This window comes from Protopterus annectens, chromosome 7.part1 (genome assembly GCF_019279795.1).
Source record: "Protopterus annectens isolate FY-2018-M chromosome 7.part1, PAN1.0, whole genome shotgun sequence".
Taxonomy (NCBI): domain Eukaryota; kingdom Metazoa; phylum Chordata; order Ceratodontiformes; family Protopteridae; genus Protopterus; species Protopterus annectens.
Window position 1 is genome coordinate 287,557,947 of NC_056740.1, and position 23,083 is coordinate 287,581,029.

Below are 23,083 nucleotides of genomic sequence, written 5' to 3' on the forward strand. Positions count from 1 at the left end.
CACTATGGAAAGAGCTCTCTTGACTACCTTGAAAGCAGAATCCAATGAGGAATCCCGAGCCATTCTGGTAAAATTGAAACTTCAACACCTGAATGGCTAAGGAAACCAAACTGACTCTGCTCTTAGACAGATTTCAGAGCCGAGCTAATGTCGAAGCCCTAAGTGGAAGGGATGGCTTTGACAATTTTGGAGTCGACTCCCTTTCTCTGTAGCCAGCACCGAAGCCTCGACTCAGAGATTCCAGAGGATCCACAGAATTCTGCCAGCTGACTTACAGGATTAATGAGCAGTTATTGAGCTATTTCCTGTGGTTCAGTGGTGCAAGGTTTGATTCCTTCAGCATCCATTGCCTAATAGTGCAACTCTGAGCAAGTCACTTAGCCATACACTTCTCCCAGGCTGAGTCTGAAAAAGATCTGTGGAGATCAGTGCACTACCCAACAAAACAAATACAGATAAAATAGAATAAACTCAGAACCAGTGGAATCAGAGAAGTTGGAGTTGAAAATTACACCACCTTCAGATCTGACACAGAATCTCTTCAGGGAATGTTGGATCAATAGTCTCTGAGGACAGTGGGAGGATCGATGTAGGAGGAACCACAGGAAGAGTCACAGGGCCAAAGCTTATGAGTCTGTTAGGAAATGGATCCGGGAGCATCCACACCTGAATTTGAGCCCTGAGGAACTTCCTTATCATTCTAGTCACATCTGCTTCTGTCAGGCTCCTAGTAGATCTAGGGAGGATGAGGTAGATGGGAGTCTAGATGACCTTTTTACTTGTCTCTCTTCAAGAAAGGAGGAACACAGCTTGGGAGAGAAGCTCCAGTGAAAACCCTGGCTCTGGTAAATGTGGAGTTCTGGATTGTACTTGAGTTCAATCCAAAGGATAAGGATCCGATGACCTGGACTTTTCCACACCAGAGCTGAAGACAACTGAGATGGGAGAGTGGTCAGGGGACTGCTTTCTTGTCTACTTGACCTTGTCTCTGGGCTTGTCACTTTTCTCTCCTCTAGATTTGTCGAATGAATTCTTACTGGATGGAGAGGTTTCAGACAGTGAAGAAACAGATTTGGATGATTCCCCAGCAGGAGAGGGAGACATCCCTTCAAAACTAGATTGTTTCTACGTTCAATTATGACCCAGTGGCCAACAGTCATACAGATAGTACAACCTTCCTCCAAATGGGTAGCGCCTAAACAATAAACATATTTTTGGTGAGTGTCTAAGTTTGTGGCTGCAAGCCACACATTTTCTGAACCAATAAGGGTTGTAGACATATTTATGCAACTGAAAAGGGAAAACAGAGAAGTTTTTTTTTTTTAAACTGTAAATACCAGCAATGGAAACATCAATACCCAGTGGTAAGCCCCAGTACCACCATTGGTAATAAGAAATATCCACAGTAGTTAACCCAAAAACTTAGAAAGGGAAAGAGAGAGAAAAATGCACCAAAGGTATGAGACAACCTGTTAAAAATGCTTGCACCTACTAAAAGATTTATGGGTAAGGGAAAAGTTACCCAGACACTAGAAAAAGAACTCCCTGACAAGCAGAATAATACAGAATTTTGGAAACGGTGTTGAAGTACTACTATAAAAGTAATTAAAGAGATAACTTAGCTGAGGCAAAGTCTGAGCCAGAGTGGGTCACGTCTGTTCACTACGAACAGCAAATGAGATCTGAGGTATTCTTGGGGCAATGAGGGAATTACAGGTAAGGGGAGGGGCCTGAGCTGTGGCTTCAGAAGTCTAAAAGTGTCCAAAGTCGGATCCAAGACAAATATGTTGAGAAATGAGCAAAAGAGACATCATCAAATCAGATTTTTCCCCGATGTTATATAAAAGTGGGGTTGATAAGAGGATGTGAGAGGGCTAGGTCCTACACATGGGGGGAGGTCAGGAGGCCAAACTGTTTTAGAAATTTTCACCAAATGTTAAATAGGTGTGCAGTTTGCAAAGGGCAGCAACTTTGCCAGCAGTCTGATTTCCAGCTTTCCTACTGTATCTTTCTAACCAATGCTCTTTCACAAAGTGAGGTTTCAAAAAGAATAGTCATAAAAAAGAAGTTATGTACTCATCATGACGTTCCATCTGAGTAGTTCTACTTCATTTGTCTTCAACCTGTGGGTACTGGATCCATATCGGATCTGAACCGGCAACTTCACTAGCATCTACTCCGAGCTCCAAGCTCCTCCCCTTACCCATAATACACCACCATTACCTTCCACCCCCCAGATCGAGTTTGCTGCAACTTACACTGAACAACCCGACCTCAAAAAAACACCTTACACACCTTAAAGCCAGCTAAAATGCTACCCATATGGTAAGGCCAGGAGGAAGGAGGGAAGGACAGTTGAACACAAATGAAGTAGAACTACTCAGATGGAACATTATGGTGAGTACATAACTTCTTTATCTGAAGTAGTGAAGGAGCTGTCTATGGAGAGACAGGAATATGCAGCTAATGCCGGTTCACCCACCCCAGGGGGAAAGAGTTAGTTAAATTGTGCCTCAGGAGCTCTCTTAAGGGAAAGGCACAAAGGAGTGCTTTGTTTGCACACAAATTAAGGAGCACAAGCCCAGCCAAGGAATGCTTGCCCTCCCTCAAACTGTGATGCATACCCATCCTGTGCTTAGAATAATGGGCCATTTGCTGTGCTTGCTCACCAACAGAGGAAAGGATAAACATTTAGTAAACAAAGATCACAAAAGTTGCCAAGAATGATGAAACACTGGAACTAGCTCACATTCTCTGCCTGGATCACTGAATGTAAGGTGCCACTGCTTGGTCCCCCTCACTTGAGACTATTACTGGGGGCAAGCCAGGTCTGCAGGTCAAAAACGTAGGAGGTCATTGGGGTGTGGTTAAAGTTAGTATCATTGGGATTCAAAAACATAATAATAATAATAACAATAATAATGATAGTAATAATAAACACTTCCATACAGTACAACAAAAATAAAAGTAAAAAATACAAGAGTTATTTCAACCACAAAGACACAAGATCCTACAGCATTAACACTTTTACTATCCAAGGTAGACAAGACCAATGACAAAGTATAGAAGCAATACAATACATATTTTTGTTGGTACAAGTGAAAGACCTAGAATAATGCCTTGTTCGTGAAGAGGCAATTCTACTTCAGAATGGTACAGCCTTGTAGGATCTAAAAGGTAAAAATAACCTTCTGCCAACAGACACCTCCTTCAGCAAAGGAAGCAATTTGGCTGAACTAATGCAAAATGCATAGCTACCTGGCACTGGTTACCGGCACAAGATGGCAACTGTGACTATCTGTAAAGGCTTCTTTTGTAGTGTGATGAAGCTCCCTTATCCCCACCCTGCTTAATATATTCTACTCCAAGAACTGCACAACAGGAGGGAATTAATCATCAACTACTTTCACATATTCTGAAAAAGCATGAGCAAACAATTTAGGCCTTGTTGTAACTATAATCTAATGACATTTACCTACTGAGAGAGGTTTTCTGAGATGGCATGAAGAACCACAAGGCCTAACAGCCAGCTTATTTCTTTGTGTACACATGCATGTGCTCAAATAACTATAAAAGATAAAAATCCATAAGTACGAAAAAAAAAAACAGTTTTTGCACTTCTGTTGCTAACCACTTGCACCTTGAAACAACTAGACAGTATTCTTTGTTGCCACAATACTGGAAACTTTGGGATTCCAAGAGTTAAGCAACAAGATGTCAGCACCGAAACATCTAATACCATAATGCCTTTTTTAATGCTTCTTCCTCTCAACTTAGAAATAATGCCTAGTGATTTTCCCCACACCCTCCCACCCTCTGTGGGCACCTCCATAGCTCCTTCTCATACTACTGTGATTGTGTTCCTTCATCTGACAGGCCTTTTGACTTCTCAAGAAGTATGCCTTCTGGCACAAACCTTAAGAGTCAATAGACAAGACCCCAGCAAGGACAAGTGCTGAGATCCATCACTCTTTGACAGTGACTCTGGTCAAGATCTCCAGCAGGAGCACTGATATGCAATAGTGCAAGAACGTCTGTCACTCTTCCTTACAGACAGCTGATCTACAAGGCTCTTGGTCTCCACCAGAAGTCACAAAGGTAGTGGGTCTTTTCAATCCCACCCCAGAATGGGGGAGCTATCTGTCTGTCGGATGCTGCATTGTTTACCCCCCACCTTTCACTCACTGCCCCCACTCCAGTCCCAGATATTGGCTGCTGGTGTCACTGATGGATACCCAGCCTCTGTGTCATCAGGCCAAGCTTACTTCCCTAGATTTGTGGTACTAGCTAAATCTAAAATAATGACATACAGCAGTCTGCTGCAAAGGAAGAAGGACAAATCCAAACAAAAACTTAAATGGCCATGATGTATTATGTAATCAACCACACAAGAATGGCAAAATCTATGATAGAGAAAAAGTTTGCAATCAAAGAGTAAAGTAAGCATATACATGCACACGTCACATTCCATCCCAGAAGTACAGTGAAGTATCTGTCAATGTCAAAGGCCATTACAGTTTGAAATATGGCTTAGATAAAGTACTGCAGATGATCTGTAAAATGCTTTACATCAGTGAATGCTAAGGGGTAAAGTTTAACTGTGGCAGCTGCCATTCAAGTAATACAAATGGGGAAAAAATCAAATATAACAATCCTAGAAATGGTAAGATCATTAATATAAGGAGCACTTCCCTCAACAGTGGGAAGCAAAGCATCATGAAACCATCTTCCTTCACCTCTTTGTTTAAAAGTGTTACCTTACACAATAGTACTATAAGCTGTACAACTCAGTAGAGTAGCAATTCAGCTTGTTTACTATTATTTTTTTATGATTTCAGTAACCATAAATGCCACCCGAGATGACTGTTTTCTTTACTGTCATATTAAGTATGATGTACTTGCAAGTTTTTGTCTAGATCATGGCTGAAAAGTGTGTATGAATTAATCCACTTAACTAGTCAACAGTCAGAATACTAAAAGTAATCAAAGTGGATATAGCACATCTTTATTGCATGCAAGTAGTTTCTTGTAAAAGGGAACAGCTTAAAGTGAGATCTACACTTACAAATACATTCCATGACCTAGTCAAAGCAATTACAGTTGCAGTATTCATCATGCAGCCAGATGCGCTGTAAGTCATATTCAATCTTTTAACTTGATAAATGGTGTCAGCTCTGAAGTTTGTATAGGTAGGAGTCATATTTTTCTTCACACTGCTGAATCTTTTTAATGAAGTAATCTTGATTTGCAATGGCATTTAAAAGATCAGTCTGAATCAAGCAGCAGTCATAGAACTCAGATGCTGGAGCGGTACGGGTTTGAATGCCTCCTTTCTTGGTAAATACCTTAAAACATTTAATTTAAATTACTCATTTCATCACAAAACATTCTCAAAGTATTTGATACATTTCATTTACTACTATAAAATGGTATAATCTTTAGACTACAGCTCATACTGAACTTGCAAAATTCTACAGTGTTCCTAATGTTCAAGCCATTTGATTGCCATAAACTCATAATGGTATCTCTACAACACTTAAGTACACACACACACACTTATATAAAATATTTCAAAAGGAAATTTAGATAATATTTCTTCTGATTGTAATGCAATAAGTGTATTCTATGATGCCAGAAGGCAATCTTTATATTTTTCTAAATTTCTACAACAGGCAGTAGAAGTATCAGTTCTCAAGGGGGTCACATCAAATCCCCCGAAAAATTCTACATATTTAAAATCAAGGACAACTTCATAATAGAGCATACCCAAAATAAAGTGGGGGGTGGGGCACTACTGCTAAATGACAAATGTATGAGACATTCTGTACTTTGAAACTCGTGGCACTTTTTTCTTTATAAAGTACAGGTACAGTACACTATTTATCTTGATCTTGCTAAGGCATTCAACATTATCCTACATAAGGGAATAAGTGGCAAATTAATAGCACTAAATGCCATTTTGTATGTAACTCAATGGATGCACACTGGTTAAGAAACTGGACACAAGTCAAGGTACAGGATAACCACTCTATACCAACAGGGGTTACTACTGGTGTCCCACAGATTCCTTACTTGGCCCATTTCTTCTGAGTCCTAAGAGTGGGAAATGAGCTATGGATTACTACATATGCTGATAACTGCAAACTGGGTAACATAGTTACTTCAGTAAATAATGCTGAAGCTCTGCAAGATACTATGCAGATAAAGGTACACCCAATACAGTAGTAATGTGCGTACCTTTAAAGTTGAAAAACGTAGCGGCTTGAGACTTCAAAAAAGACATTATGATTATAAAATAAATGGTTTAATAATACAAAATGACATTATCATGACAGACTTAGGGACAGTGGTAAACAACAATTGAAACTTTTTTTTAATAAACATGAAAAGATTGAAAAAAAAATCAAAGTAACCACTATGGACTTGGGGGTTAGTCACATCCTCTGGGGCTACTGGGGTCCCCTTAGTGGGCAAGGGAGTTTCACTCTTGTTGGTCCTGGGAGAAGGCTTCCCTGTTTTGTCAGAATTTTGTGCCCATCCCTGGGGAAGATGCTGATGATGTTAACACTGAAGGACCCATTTTTCCTATAAAAAAAAAAAAAAAAAAAAATCTAACCATGTATCTACTCCTTTAGAATTTCGTTGGATATGAGTAGCTTACTGGATGTGGTTGAGGCTTTATTCAGGCTATTGATCCTTTTCACATGGTAGTTTCTGGTTTTAAAAAAATGGAGGGATAACTCTTTTCTTGAAGAGATTTGAGATTCTTAATCTGGACAGAAATCAAAGGGACAGACACAGATTTTCTCTGCAGACATCTGATTCGGATTCAGAGGAGAGCTCAGCTTCTGATTCTGCCTGTTGGGGGAATGTGCCAGTGTTTTCAGAGGGAGAACACTGATGTTTCTCAGTCCCTCAGAAAATACTATGAACTGTTGCAAAAGGAATTTCCGGAATCTTCATCAATTCCTCCAGTACTGTCAGCTTTGAAGGATATGTGTGTTACTGCTTACAATTTTGCTGATAGGATTAAGTTCATCATCACTGTTTTAACTTTGTATGCACTGTTCCCAACCAGACCCAGCAGCTATACTTTTAAGTTAATCATACTGCTGCCAAACATTTAGATAATTCCTGCTCTTTCTGATAAGGATGGGAAGATTATTGATAAGTATGGGGAAATGGGGACAAGTGTATGCTTCTGCAACTTTGATTTTCAGAATTTTGAACTATCAGGTTCATATATTAAAAGTTGTTCCAACAGTGAAAGTATGAAGAAAGCTTTGTTTGCAGTTTCTTCTTGTGAGGAAAAATCTGCTTTAAATACATTTTTTATTGTCATTGTTTACAGTGTGTATATGACTCAGTTGATAGTTCTTCCATGGCTATGGCCATTGGTAATATTTTGAGGTGCTACATCTGGCTGCCTTCTCAGAACCTCCCAGATGATGTTAAAAAATAGATTTTAAATTTAATTTTCCTTTGGCTAGAGATATAGTTTTTAGCCCTTCTGTTGCAGAGACAATCGAAAAGTGTGATGAAAGAGGTTAAGCTGATAAAGGGAAAAATCTACAAGTTTTCAGTCCTCTTCTTCCAAATTTTCTAATGGATTCTCTAACCTCTCATTCGATTTTGGCATAAAAACAAAATAAACAGCTAAAGCAAAATGCAGGTAAACAGAAGGAATGGCAAGGGGATTCTAAAAATAATTCTTGTACCTCCCCAAAAGCAAGCATCATCCAAGTCAAAATGACTATTTAAGGTAACTTGTCCCCCACACCCTGGTAACCCCATTTCCCTTCCAGAAAGTCTGCATTTCCACTTTTCTCTTTGGAAACATATAGTTTCTGGGAAAAGGGTTCTGAAGGTCATTCATCAAGGCTACAGATGGCAACGGGAGGACATTTTTCATTTCCAGGGGGTAATTCCTTATGCACCAGACCAGACTCTTATTTCCACCTGTACTTCATCACATGCTGTCCCGTGGAGTAACAGAACAAGTTCCTCTTTCTCATGTGGGAAAAAGTTTTTATTGAGGATGTTTTTAGTGTCAAAAAAGAAAACACTTGGAGACCAGTTCTGGAAATTTCTTTCCTAAACAGGTTTGGGATAGTGCCCAAGTTCAAAATGATATTACTTCACAACCTGTTACTGCTTCTTCCTCATTCATGTTTCCTGGCAACAACAGATTTAAAACATGCTTATAATCTCATTCATATTCATCCAGACTTCAGGTGTTTCTTAAGGTTTTCAGTTGTTTACCATAATGTCTGGACTATTCTCTACACCAAAAAGTATCTTGCTCAAGTTATAGTTCATTACATTTTTCCATATTTAGACAACTTTTGAACAGAGTTTTGTTCAAAGTATCAGGAATCTCTCACACAAGGTGGAATCCCAGGAGAATGTTAAAAATGCTTTTTTGACTCCTACCCACAAAATTGTGTTCCTGGGATGCTAGCTATTCACCTCATTTCAAACAGCTTTTCTCCCACAGGAAAAAATAGGTCTATATCTGCATCATTTTTTTTTAAGTTTTCTATTCAAGACCTTGGCCACTTTGAAGAAGTACTTGAGGACTTTGGGTCTCATAGCATTTATGGATTCTCATGATACACCTGGCAAGCGTCCATATGACAAACATACAGTGGTACCTGAAGTTTCTTTGGTTCCAGCACCAACATCCTTCGTCTTTTCAAATCCCAGTGCTGGAGCTTATCAGAAGAGAAATCACGGGGTGAGGATTTCAAATATCCTTAAATCTAGGTCTCCTCTTGGCCATCCCTGCTCCAAAGCAGTTAGTCATAACAGACGCATCAGACTTTGCTTGGGGAGCAGTTTCAAGAGGGACAAAAGTGCAATGTGTGTAGACACCAAGTAGAGATGCAAGCACATAAATATAAAATAGATGCTTGCCTTGATTAAGATACTCAACTCTCTAAATCATCTTGGTTACCCACGACCTCTTCAAGTTGTTACAGACAATACCACAACTAATTCTACCTAAGCTCAGAGCTCCTCCCACTGTATGCAGTTCTGGTAAACCTATCACCTGGCAGTACAGGGACTGCCTTTCAGACCCAAACACAGGATCCTTTCAGTTTTTATGGTCCAGCAGGAAGAGAAGAAAATGCAAGCTTTGTGAAAAGCTACTGCTTCTACGAACATCTACTGTTACAGGTATGGACTTCTTCAACACATTGCCTTGCTGGCATATGGGTAAACTCCCAAAGCTTACCCAACCTGGGAGGAGAAAGGATAAGTGTCCAAATGCCCTTGGAGAATGGTCCTACCGAAGCCTGTTCTGGATTTAGAAAAAAAAAAAAACATCCAGCTTGTAGTGCTCTGCAAAGGTATGGACAAAGGACCAAGTTGCTGCCTCTGCCTCTAGAACACCTCTGCGCCCACTCTTTTGTAATATGCTACTGAAAAGGAAAAGGCCCAGGTGAAATGCACATTCACTTGCCATGATGGGTGTAACAAAAAGCAACGTGAAGTCTATTTCACAATGGATTCTGTTCAGAATCAGAACACTGCACTGAAAAAAAAATGAAAATGACAGTTTCAGAAACGAGCACAAAATAAATGCAAAAAAGTAAAAAAAAAAAAAAAAAAAAAAGGTTAGTTTCAGTACAAATAAATGGATACAGCTTAAAATAGCATTAGACAAGGCATAAAGGGATAAAACCCTGACTTCAGCCATGCTGAACAGGGTTCGATTAGTGGGTCGGGCAGCTGACACAGCATCAGGGAAGGGGTGGCTGTGCCCATCCAAAGTTGGAAGGTACTCATTGATATGGTCCCTAAGGGAAGGTGTGGTCCAAACAAAGAAGTTGCCCTCAAATGTATTAAATGAGCATGAGGGTTGGGAATGGCAAAAGGGAGTTGGTAGGTCATTAAAAAAATCCCCCAGAAGGAAGCACAGATGAGCCTAGCCCCCGGGACATCCCCTTAACCAGCCACAGCGATAACAGTAATTCGGGGAAGGGCTGGTTGACTTCACATGGACATTGCAGACTGGGGGCTGGACCAGTAAAATAAAGTCCAAGGGAACCAAAAGAAACAAAACAGTATTAGACAAAAATAAATCATAAACTAATGAAAAATTTCAGTCAGAATTTTTTAGCATACAAAATGGTGCCAAAAGCAATCTGAAGATTATTTCTGTAGGGGTTACTATTCTAAAGACTGCAATGAATAAAACGACAGCTTCGGTATCACAAATCCAAGCACAAAATCATGCACAAAAGTCCCCTATTAAAAAAAGCTACTTTCAGTCAAAATAAATGGATGCAGCCTAAAACTGCATTAGACATGAAATAAATAAACTGCTGAAAACTTCCTGTCAGAATGTTTAACATACACAATGGTGCCAAGAAGAGTACAATTTAAATGCAATCAGTTAAAATGCTGTAAGCCTGTTCAATCACCTTAAATAATCATAACCCCAAAGAAAAAAACTGCAATATCAGCATGTTTTCCTATCGAAACTTCCAAATGAAGCTTTTAATAGACTTACGTTGTTAGCAAAAAATTAAAAAAAAAAAAAAAACACATGCAAAAAAAATCCTAAACAGAAATAAAAACAACAGAATACGGCATTTCGTAAAAATCTACTGCCAATCATTAGCGGACCGGAGTTCCGCTGTGGCGACCCCTTACTGGGAAAAAGCCGAAAGACAAACAACAACAACACACTGACAGAAAGAGCAGGGCAGTGATATAAAAACCAAAAAAGTTTATCTGAGCTCAGCAGTTGAAGATATCCCAAGAAAACAGCAGTTTCCTAATGGACCCTTCTCTCACTATGAAACTACAAAACTGAAAGACTCCTGTCTGTGGGTCTGAAAGGCAGCCCCTGTACTGTCAGGTGATTAGCCCACCACACTCACAAACAGGCAGAGAAAGGAGCTCTGAGCTTTGGTAGACTGCCAGAGAGACAGAGAGCAGCAGAGCACTACTACCCATATGCCAGTAAGGCAGTGTGTTTGTTAAATATGTTGGTCCTCTGTGCGTACTTTTACAAAGTACTATAAGCTTGACTTCTTCTCTAGATTTGGATCAGACTCTGTTAGAACCATTCTCCAGAGTCTCCAAGACTATTCTCCTTCCACCTCTCACATACAGAAAGCTGGGATAATCAATGATTCTCGGATGGAATGCCTTCTGTGAGGAGTCTGCATGTCCTCCCGCAGTAAAGTGATGTTTAAAGACATGCAGGTAGGTGCGTGTGTGAATGGGTGTGTCTTCTCTGAAGGTTGGACTTCAGGCTGGCAACTCGGCACCGTAAAAATCCACTGCCAATCATTAGCGGACCGGAGTTCCGCTGTGGCTACCCCTAACCGTGAAAAGCCTAAAGACATTACTAGACATTACTATCTAAGACTATATAATAATGATCAATATGAAGAACATAGTACAGTTGTATAAATTTACCATAACAGTAGATGTTTGAATGACCAATGCTGTACCAGCAGATCCCTACCTCCACCCCCCTTGGTTTTTGGTGTGTTGTTTATGCCGAGGTGGTTGTTCTTAGCATTGTCCTTTCAGGGCTCAGCCTCTCTTCTCTGTTGGCATGAAAGTTCTGAAGGGCTTTGCACCTAAACCTATATTTTCAGTCAGCTCCGCTTGAGCTGATTAAAGGTCTGGGTGTGTGGAAGGTACCCATTGGCTTTGGAAGCTGGCTGGGTGTTATATCCTTGGCAGGATATAATTCATATAGCTAAGACTACTGCAGCAGTGATCAATATGATGAACATCATTAATCAATCAACTATGCAAATGAAGCCAAAGCTTCACCACAGAGAAAAAAGAAGCAAACATAAACCTAATTATGCTAGTTAAACAGAAGTACAGTACAGAAAACAGACCAACTGCAGCTACTACATATCATTACAGATACTATTATACAGCTGCTGTATAGGTTCCCAGTCTGTGTTAGGCTAACAACACTAGTAGGCCTTTATAAACCTGGCCATTTTTCTCATTTGTAAATGACAGGATAAAATTACCCAGGTGCATATAGTTGGGTTTAGGTGGCAAAGTATTATAAGCTTCCTCTGTCCAGTAGGGGCACTGGTATTACTGCAGGGGTAAATTTTGGACGCCCCATCCACTGGTCCAGGTTGCATTTGAATAGGGCCAGGGATGAACTCTGATTCACATAGATGGAAAGCTTATCCTAAATTATGGGTAGCCTCTGAGACACATACTTGTCCCTCCAACATATTGTATTTATATTGCAAATGAAGTTTAGTTCTAGGTCCTTTGATTAAGTAATTCTGATGCTGCCAGACTCATGGAAGTACAAGTCCAACAGTACTGGATCTGATGATACCTTGTAAGCCAGGCATAGAGCACCTCTCAGTAGCCTCTAGGAGACTGAGTATAAAGATAAGGCTTTTAGGCAGTCTGTGTACTCCACGTGGCTTATGCCTTGTATTCTTTTTGTAAGGAACCTCTAGTTAGGTACATACCACCGGGAGCACTGTACTCAATGACTGGCCTAATGAGGGCTGAAAACAGTGGAACAATGACATCTTTGGACCCGGATGCCATATTTTTGATTATAGGTTCACAATACTGAATGATTTTTGTACAACAGTAGACACATGATGGCCAAAGGCCAAGTCACCATTTACATATGTTCCCAAGTCCATAACAACTAGGTCTACTCTTAGGGGTGTACTGCCTAAATGGCAATTCCCAGGGGTGGCAGACTTTCAAAGGATACTATTACACATTTTTTGGCATTTAGTTTTACATCACGGCTCTGCCACTAATTATTAGTATACGACAAGTCCACTCAGAGGATATTAGTATCCTGGGGGATTCTATGGTTGTGCCGGGCTTGCAGTCATCTGCAAACTTGGTCAACCAGAGGCCTTTAATGGTAGTTTTGACTTCAGAAAAGTAGATATCAAAAAGGAATAACCCCAGCACTAAACCCTGAGGGCCATTACTAGTGACTGACCTTTTTATGGAGATACAGTCTCCTATCCTGAATTCCTGTGTCTACCTATGAAACAGTTGTCCAATTGTTCAGCACACTGTTGTGTATTACTCAATTTAATTTCTCTAAATCTTTTGGGTTTCTAATTCCATGACAGGAAGGGACACCATTCCTAAGCCAGGGTATTTTACAACTTTCTGTGTATGTCTCTCTCTCTCTCTCGGTTTAAGATGCTGTAGTGTGTAGCAATTCCAATGATCAATGTTACTTTTGTCATTTTTCATGGACAACTATATCTGGTTTGATTGCATCCATTTTTGAACTGTTGGTAATGGGTGATCCCATGTGATCTACACTGTCATTCTCTATAATGACTTGGGGTTCATGTTTCCATTGCTTCTCAGATACTTCTATAGTGTAGTATTTACATAATCGTGCAACAGTCTTGCCACAGTATTGTGCCTTTCAGTGTACAGACCCTCTGCCATGAGTGTATTGCATCCAGCAAGAAAATGTACAACTGTTTCCAATTCTTTATTTTACAGAACCTACAGTTGTCTGTTTCTCACACATGTTCAATTAATTTTGTAAACCAATATGCATGCACTTTATTATTCTGGGCTGCTTGTTTTAACCTTTCATCTTTTGTTTTCAGCTCACCTCTCCTTAATCATTCTTGTGTCAAATCCTGATCAACATGAGGTTGTACCAGGAGATCTTTGTACTTGCCACTATATTTATGGCTTTTCAACATTTTTCCCATTCTGTCTGATTCTTCTTATATTCTTTCTTTTGTTCTTTTTGCACATTTAGTTGCTGTTTAATTTTTGCCAACTTCTGGTTTGATTTCCATTCCTGCTTGACACCAGAATACTTCTGCTTAACTAAACTAAGAGATTATCTTAGACTTCCTCTTTCATGTTTTCAAACTTTCACAGTGTTTGGATCTGCTGCGGTCAGAACATATCTATGCAGTCCCACAACTGCAGATCTAATTCAAGTAATCATTTTCGAGGAGGCCCATACATTCTTCAGAGCGAGGTATACATAATCTTGGTATACAGAGTTTTATTTGATAAGCATGAATTAATTTTCTTGTTTTCCTGTCCAAATGATCCAATACTTGTTTTGGGGCCAGTCAATCACACCAAAACCGTATGTTATAACAGTATTTATATCTTATTTGGTGACACTGTGGCCACTCCTGGAAGCTTTACTGCATTGGCCAAACACTATAATTTGTATTAATATTAATTTCGCTCAATATAATTGGGTACCACTGTAACAGCCTTAGAGTAGATGGTGTTGGGGAGTCTGGTGGCAGTGTAACTACCTTATACTCTGAGCAGAAGAGGGCATAGATAGTAAACCTGTGCCAGCCTTTCCCAGTTTGTGCGCATGTGTGAAAATCAAATCTCAAAAAGTGTGTGTGGGTGTGTGTGTCAGCTACTTGCAGCAGGGACTCGAAGCACTGGTTTCACAAAGAGGATGCTGTAGGACTTGGCTTGGACACTCAGCTGAGGACTCAACCCTACAGCTGTGCCAGTGGGGAGTCTTACTTGAGATATGGACAGAGGGGGAAACCCAGACCTGAGACTGAGTGTGCTCCCTGCTATGCTTGAGGCATACAGCTGCATCTGGAAATACTGAGTATATCCATTTTCTTCCACGTGAATGTCCCTCTTTAGTGCCAATGGTGAGGATTCAGGCTCATTGATTACTAGCCTAGAGTGGGGACATCACACCCACTTAAATCCTGGCACCTGCGACTTACATAACATTTTCTTAACTCCTCTTTCATTCCTGGAAAAGGATCACTGAGGAGTAGAAAAGCATATCTCTATGGTAGACAGGGTCTTTCCATCCTGTTCACTTCAGAAGAGCATTTCCCTTAAGTAGAGTGACAAAGATGCTCCACCAAAAGGAACATTGATAAAAGACTTGAAAGGCTCCGCAAAATTGCATAGACACATCTAGGCATGTCTCCTAATGGCTATGCCTGAACCACATGTCCATGAGACACCCTCTGCAGCATGGCATTTTAACCTCATGGACGCACTGGAGAATTATACTAGAGTGGCCAGCTGTGAAGAGGACCTCTTGTATACCTTCATGAACATGGACTTAGACAGATTTGGAGAGTTCCTCAGTCAAATCCCACTGTAGTCTTGTGAAGTGTGCTAAATAATTCAGGGAACTCAAGATAAATGTCACTGAAACAAAACTCTGTTGTCCAAATGTGTCCATTTCTCTGGACTCTCAGTTAGGGGGATGGACTGAGGAGATCTGCTTCGCTAGCTCCTTCTTAATTGCTGCCACCACAACCATAGCCATTAACAGGGACCCCATTGCTCCAATATAATCTGTCCTTTGGCAATGGCAAAAATTTATTTGGGTGATGCGGATGGATTCTACAGTATCTGTTTTTCTTGCCAGGCAAGATACAAAATCAATAAGCTCATCTGCAGGGGGAGTCAAACAAGATGTAGATGGACAAATCCTTCCAGAAAAAAAAAACGACTCCTCTGGGGAGGGGGCATCTAAGGACCATCCACATTTTTGCTTAAGAATCTATAGGATGTCTCCAAAGGAGATGTCACCTGGTGGAGATCTGGGGATCCTTCCATTTCATCAAAGTCAGTGTCTTCAGTAGGAAATTCCATAGGGGAATGTATTTGCCTCCTTTTGTACCTTCTCTTTTGGGAAACCTTTTCAGTGGGATGGTCCGGAGAGGTATGAGAGGAGAGGGGGAGTTGCTTGGAGGGAACTATCTGGATGCTAGGTGGTACAGGCTGTCCCTGTGGAGTAGGTCTGAGATGATCACAGCTTGGACCTGAAGTAGGAATGGATGCGGGATCCAAGAAGTGGAGAGTAGTCACATCTCTCAGTCGAGGAAAAAACCCTCACCACTACCTCAAAGTCAGAAGGACCAAGAGAAGGCATGGCTGGCCATATCAGAGTCGAAATCACCAAAGCAACCATGCCCCAACCCTGTCTGGATCCATGCTTCGAGGAGGGAGTCAGACCCGAGCTGTCCAATGCCGAAACGTCAAGGGGCAAGGACACCTCCAACAACACTGCAGTGGAAACTAGCCCCCCAGATCCAAGGCTGACGCTTCGGCTCAGAAACTCAACACAATCCAATGGAATCGAGGTGAAAACAGTCAGGGAAGCTGTTGGAGTTGAAGATCTAGTAATCTTCAAATTCGACCCTGACATTGTCATGGCTCTTGGATCCAAGAGCTCTGAAACCATGTAATGGATCGAAGAAGGACAGATCACTATGTAAGAAGTGGAAGGGATGCTCACGGATCTGATGGGAGACAGAGCCAATATAACCCCCATCTGAATCTGAGCTATGAGGAACTTCCCCATCATCTGATCAACATCGGCTTCTGAAAGACTTCTGGAGGATCTAATGGAAGATGTGGTGGATTACAGCCTACATTCTTTCCTTAGGGTCCCAGGGAGAAAAGGGGAATGGAGTGGAGAAAAAACAGGTTCTATGGTGAACAGAGGTGAGCGGGTTTCACGGATATTTAGCTTAAAGAACAGTCAGATCTGAGGGCGTGGGATCGGAGAGCTTCCTCTTAGGGTCCGAAGAAATCAGATTTGAAGTTTTTAGAATTTTCTGTGGAAGGTCCGAACAAGTAGTAGTAGAAGTAACAGCCTTTGGAGAGCGAGTGGAGGACTGCTTACATGAGTCCTTCGCCTCCGAAGAGGATTTAGTAGGTTTACTGGGGGATTGAGCCCCTACAGAAGAAAAAGAAGGTGGCAGCACCAGCCAGCTTATTCCTTCTGTCACTAAGTGCCATGGAATTAAAAGTGGCAGAAATGGAGCAGTCAGTGATAAAGTGTGATGTTCCAAGACAGTAGACACTCCCTGTGGGCATCGGAGTTAGAGATCTTATGCCCACACAAAGTGCACTTTTTAAAGCCTGTTGGTTTGTCAGCCATTTCTGACGAAGAAAATAAAGTCCGAGACTGAGACCTTAGGGCAGAGGTGGAATGTAGTAAGAAGAGAGATTTTTATTTTTTTAAGTTAACTATTAGCAATGGTAGAAAAGAATACCCTCTAGAGGGTAGGAAAAAAAAGAGGTACAGGCAAATACCAACAATGGTATCAAAAAAGCCACCAAAAGGTAGAACAAAAGATAGGGGAAAACAGGATGAAAAAAAGCCATTGATCAAGATACCCGAAAAATAACAATGATCAGGAGAGGGAGGTAGATGAATTTAAAGACTGATGGAAGACTGAAAGCAAAAAAAATACTTACAATTAGTAGAAAAATACTCAGAAGAGCTCTAAGAGTAGGGTGCATGCATGTCTGTTATGGGAGCAAACAAGATCTGATGTACAGCTAGTTGACTGGGGCATTATGGGTAGTGGGAGGAGCTCATGAGTTGCTCTGAGAGTCTAGTGTATGTGGCCAAGTTGGATATGAGGTCAGATCTGATAGCCAATCATTGAGGAATGAATGAAAAGGACAACATCAGATTAATGGTTCTTGAGGTTTACTCCATGGATTACAAGGTGAGTTGTCCCAGGCCACTCTAAAATAGGTTTATTTAGGTCATATTTAAATGAGACTACAATGTTTTAGACAAGCCTTTGGAGTTACACTCCACTGTTTGGGGTAGTATAGGAGTTTATGACAGGTTTCTTGTTTACTATTTCACCAAGAAATTCCATTGTAATGTAATCTCAGAGTGCAATGGTCTTCTGTGTGCAAAACAGGTGCTTGTTGCACAACTACAGACTGAGGAAATACAGGAGTTAGAATCCAATTTCCCTATAAAATTTTGCACAACTACAGACTGAGGAAATACAGGAGTTAGAATCCAATTTCCCTATAAAAACCTAAGTGTCTAAATCGATACAGGGCACATTGATAAGTGAATAAATAAATTAACATGTTAACAAATTAAGTAAGCACTGGCCTAGAGTATAATACCAAGGCTGACATTTATAAGGTATAAAAATTAGACACTGATAGCTAGTATAAGCCATAAATGCAGCAATAACTATTACAATATGCACTTTTATGTTAAGTCCATCTAGCTACAAAAGTATTATATCTAAATAAATAAACACAGCTTCCTTCTGGCATAAATACTGAGAGAGGTCACTGCAAAAAGGCCCTATATTCTTTGTACACAATAAAATATTTTAAACCGTGACTATTCCCACCATATGCCGGACCAGAATGCTCCACTTTATTTCTTGAACTAGTAGTGATTTATTTCTTATAACTTTTACAGATTTCACTATATGAATTACTGACATTTCAAGTACTCGTTAAGTAATACACACCCTGGAATGTCTGGCAATAATACTTCTGTAAATGATATGAATTGAAACCATTAATCTGATGGAGTTAAATTATGATCTCTAAAGGCACAAACACAATGGCTATGGCATTGTTTTATCCATCTCATTCTCCAGTATCACAATCAAATCAATACAATTAAAAGAATTATGTACAAATCTATCATACAAGCTAGGAAAATGTCTGTATAGCACCAGAACTGTTCCAATAAATGCTTTAATCAGGATATTATCAGTGAATAAAATATGCCAATTTTTCTTTTAATTTTCACTTTATTTTGAACTTGACGGCAAGCTGAGTATTAAAATATACTACTGATGATGTGTCACATTGACACTGTCTTTTTATAGTTATCCAGACAGTGAAAGTGACCATGTACCTCTCCCAAGATGTTCTAAGCAGTTCCAGAAAGTATCATCTTTGGTTAAGCCTCTTGGTAATGTCATCAGCTACTCTGTAAAATTCCTCCATCCCAATGTGCTTTATTTGTTTGTTTGTTTTTTTTATATCAACTCATTGAACCAGTGTGTGTGTGTGTACTTCAAAGTCAGAAAAACATATCCTCTAGCCCATCTAAGTATAAACAATGTCTAACCTCTTCTGGGAGATAACTGATCTCTCTGATTTGACCTATTATTCAATGCAATTTACTACATTTTTTAGCCTTTGAACAGGCCAGCTGAAGGAATTTGAAAAGGTACAATGATTCCTTGAGCTGGCACATTATTCGGATAAGCTTTTACCACTGGGAAGTGGATAGCCATCAACATAATTGCTGATATTGTTATTACTGCTTGGCTGACAATGTTTCCACTTCCTCGTCTGGTAAGCTCTGAGGAGCCCAACCTCTAAACAGGGTAGGAGGCATCCCAAAGAAAGCAAGGCTTTCTATGCTGTTGTGGAAAACTACTAATGTCACTTGCGAAAATGGATTCCAGGAAATTCCCCTTAACAGCAAAGCTCATGATGTATTTCTTGGAATCCTTTTGAGAAAACAAGTTATAATCAGATACTTAAGAATAATTCAGTTGAATACATGGAAATCTTTTTGCCCCTATTTATTACTAGTTAAAAAATGTTTAGGCGCATAAAGTGCCTAACTGCTTTAGAACTTACACCTCAATCTGCCACATAAATGATGGCCAAAAGCAAAAGTGTACCTTTAATTAACTTACAGGCTCTTAGACTCTCTACTCTGCCACACCTTTGTTTCTTCTTGTTGGTTGTGCGGCGTCTACCTGACTTTGTCAAAATCGCATAATGTCAAATCTCACTTTGTCGACACTCAGATTATCGAACATCCACTTCATCAAAGCAGCAGAACTACGAAGATCTTCCCAGCATAAGTAACCTGTTGTGCAAAACGGTGAACTTTGCCTTTTTCCCAACTGTAGTACAATCTCAGAGTTGGTATATGTAGTTAGGGGGGGCGTGAAGGGCACAGCCTCCTACCTGGGTGGGTTTGGGTTGTTCTTTTTGGGCAAGTGATTACTTAACCTGGGAAAATCTTTCTAGTTCTGCTGCTTTGATGAAGTGGGAGTTTGATATTTTGAGTGTCGACGAAGTGAGGTAAAAAATATATATATATATATAAATATATATACATATACATACATGCGCACACACACACACACACACATATATATATATATATATATATACACACACACACACACACACACGTATAGCCAGGACCATTAGATTAAAGTTTTAAAATGCAACAAAAATCATGTTACTGAGATAATAAACCAAGAGCACAACATCTAATCTGAAACTGGCTTACTACTTCTGAATATATACTACTGTAAATGCCAAAAATAACAGACGAAAATCATTTAACAAGTTGTAAAATTTCAAATCCAGAAAAAGAAGTGAATTCCGCTAAAGAACGCTCAGCAGAGCAAAAAACAATGTAAATATTGGAAGAGCGTTGCACCACAGGTATTAGTATTTCATCTGAGTATTCAAAACTTGCTAAACAACCAAAATGGCAGAAAGACAGCTTCAAAACAACAGCTTCAATAACAGGCTTTTACCATGTTGAATCCACAATATATAAAATATAGAGCTTTGCTGTTGTAAAAGTCAAGTGGCGTTGTAATTCCACAGCTTTAAAACATGTGGATGTCATAAAAACAGAAAAAAACGAACATAAAAGTGAAGAACCCTTCTGATGTAAACAATGGACAAGCGCTTTCAGCCTTTTCAAGCCTTCTTCAGATCCAAGTAGGTAAGCTGGGTTCAGTGTTTAAAAGTTGGTATCATTCAATGAAACACCTCAGTGAATGATGAATGTTAACCAATCAAGTTAGTCCATTGGTACACACCTCCATAGCTTGAAATTAAAACTCTTTATTTAAAACTCTTTGTTTAAAACAACATGACAGTTTGACGTTTCTAAGACAGACTCAGACATATTTTCAGAAGGAATATTAGTTAAATCTTTACAGTAGCTTCTGGTTAAAAGCACAAGCTCTGCATAAAAGCCAAGATTTTGAGAGAAAAAGGTGAAGAAAAAATAAATAAATAAAGATGGTCATTTAGTGCGCTTCTTTTTATTTCATTTCAACAGTTTCTTTGGGACATCAGAGCCTAAGTCAGTATACCTAAGGTTTCGGTCAATAAAAACAGGTCATACGTGGGCATAGCTCATTGCTCGTCTATTTTTAAAAAAAGGTTTTAATGGAACACAGCCATTAAGGCCATGGGGGGTTATCTGCCCTCAGCCGCATTATCCATTTGGCTTCTACTCTCTGTTAGATTGGTCCGGTCTCCTTCTCTGGAAGTAAAATGTATCTTTGAAATGACCATGAAAACAAAGCTATGTCCCTCATGCTCACGTAAATGAAGAAAAAGAGAGTTTGTTTCCTTTCTGTTGCGTATATCAGATTGATGTTTGAAAATTCTTTCCTTTAGCTTCATATTAGTTTTTCCAACATAAAATGCTGTGCAGGAAGTGCAGGTAGCTATGTAAACAATATTGCTGGTTAGGCAATTAGCTAATCCATGAAAAACAAATGTCTGTTTAGTAACCGGATGCTTAAATGTGTTGCTACAATTGATTACATTGCAGACCTTGCAGAAGCAACATTTCTTTGTTCCTGATGAATTATTATGTACGTAGTTGTTACATATTCCATCATTTGAGCATAAAATCCTTTTGAGATTCTTTTTATTTTTGAAAAGTAAACTTGGGTTATCTCCAACAATCTCTTTTAACTTTTTATCCGAAGTTAGAATTGGACAGAACTTTCTGATCACCTGGCATACGTTATCATGGTCCATACTGTAAGTCAAATTGACCCTTAAGTTAGATGTTCTTTTAGGTATAGCTAGGGATGGTGTACTTTCACCTTCTCTGACCTTAGAAGAATAAAAAGGTTTGCCTTTTCCTTTACGTATGTCATTAATTCTGGTCTTGTTTAGTTCTAAACTTCTCTTTCCATATCCTCGTTGGCTGAAATTATTAATAAGCCTCTCTTCTTCTTGGAGAAAGGTTGCCTCTTCTGTGCATAGCTTTGAAATTCTTGCAATTTGATTTTCAACAATGTTAGAGAAAATATGCCTAGGATGCATGCTGGAAAAATGGAGCATGTGATTTTGCCACATATCTTTCCTATCGAGGCAAGTGTCTATTCCCTTCCCCGGATCGAGATAATCTCACATCCAGAAAGTCAATCATCTCTCTAGATGTTTTTACATCAAATTTCAGGAAAGTAGTGGTCTGTGACAGGAAGTTAACAAAGCTTCTTTGCCCCTCCATACAATGAAGGTGTCATCCACAAACCGATTGTACAGAATTATCTGGTCATTCCAAATGTTATTAGCATCCTTGGACCAAGCTCTCTCCCAGTTGGCTAAAACCAAGTTTGCATAACTATTGGCACAGGGCGTGCCCATGGCAACCCGCCATCTCTGCCAACAGTAGCTATTGTCATAGGTAAACACACTGTACTCCAACACGATTTCCAAAAGATCACATATCAGACGTGATTCTACCTTCTCTTCAGTTAGAAATTCTCTTACTGCTTCAATGCCATAATTATTTGGTATGGAAGTGAATAAACTATTCACGTCTAGGGTTACCAATAGCAGACTCTCAAGATCATCACAATGTTCTAGAGCTATATACAGATGTTATAGAAACTCAGCTGTGTCTTTAATCACAGTGGAGGCCTTAGGTAGCATCTTCTTTAGTTCTTGTTCAATAAGCATAGAAATAGATTCCGTCAACCATCCTCTACCAGCCACAATAGGTCTTAAAGGTGGGCGTTTAAGATCTTTATGAATTTTTGGTAATCCACTGACAGTTGGTACGGTGGGGTGCTCAGTGATGAAGAGATCATGCAAATACTCATTAATCTCTCTTTGCAATAGCATGTCATAAAGAGCCTGCTGGATCTTCCGTTTCATAATATTTAGTTCCTTCTTACTAATCAAGGAATAGGTCTTTCGATCACTTAATAATTCTTTCATCCATTGGACATACATCATTGCATCCATTACCACTATGGCTCCTCCTTTGTCAGCAGGTTTAACCAAAATATCATTCCTCTCTTTAAGCTCTTTAAGTACCTGATTTTCTTCTTTGGTTAGATTGAAAAACTGTTTCCCTTTTTGAGACATTCTTGTTCTCATTAGCTCCTCTTCACAGGCATGAATAAAAGAATCCACGGCTGGGTGGTTGAGGGGAACAAATGTGCTTGGTTTCTTGAGCATAATATTACTTTTAATGGGACATTTATCATTTCCGTCCCCAAAAATATACTTCAGAGTAAGATTCTTTCCAAACATTCTA

At 39.7% G+C, this 23,083-nt stretch overlaps 1 protein-coding gene across 1 annotated transcript in view; it reads right to left on the bottom strand.

The window, feature by feature from the left end:
- Window positions 1-3,011: 3,011 nt before the first annotated feature.
- Window positions 3,012-23,083, bottom strand: part of LOC122807735 — a 249,767-nt gene continuing 229,695 nt past the window's right edge. Inside the window, exon 6 of the mRNA XM_044078717.1 lies at window positions 3,012-5,345. Coding sequence (XP_043934652.1) covers window positions 5,169-5,345 — 177 coding nt within the window. The 3' untranslated portion in view covers window positions 3,012-5,168. The remainder of the gene's footprint in view (window positions 5,346-23,083) is intronic.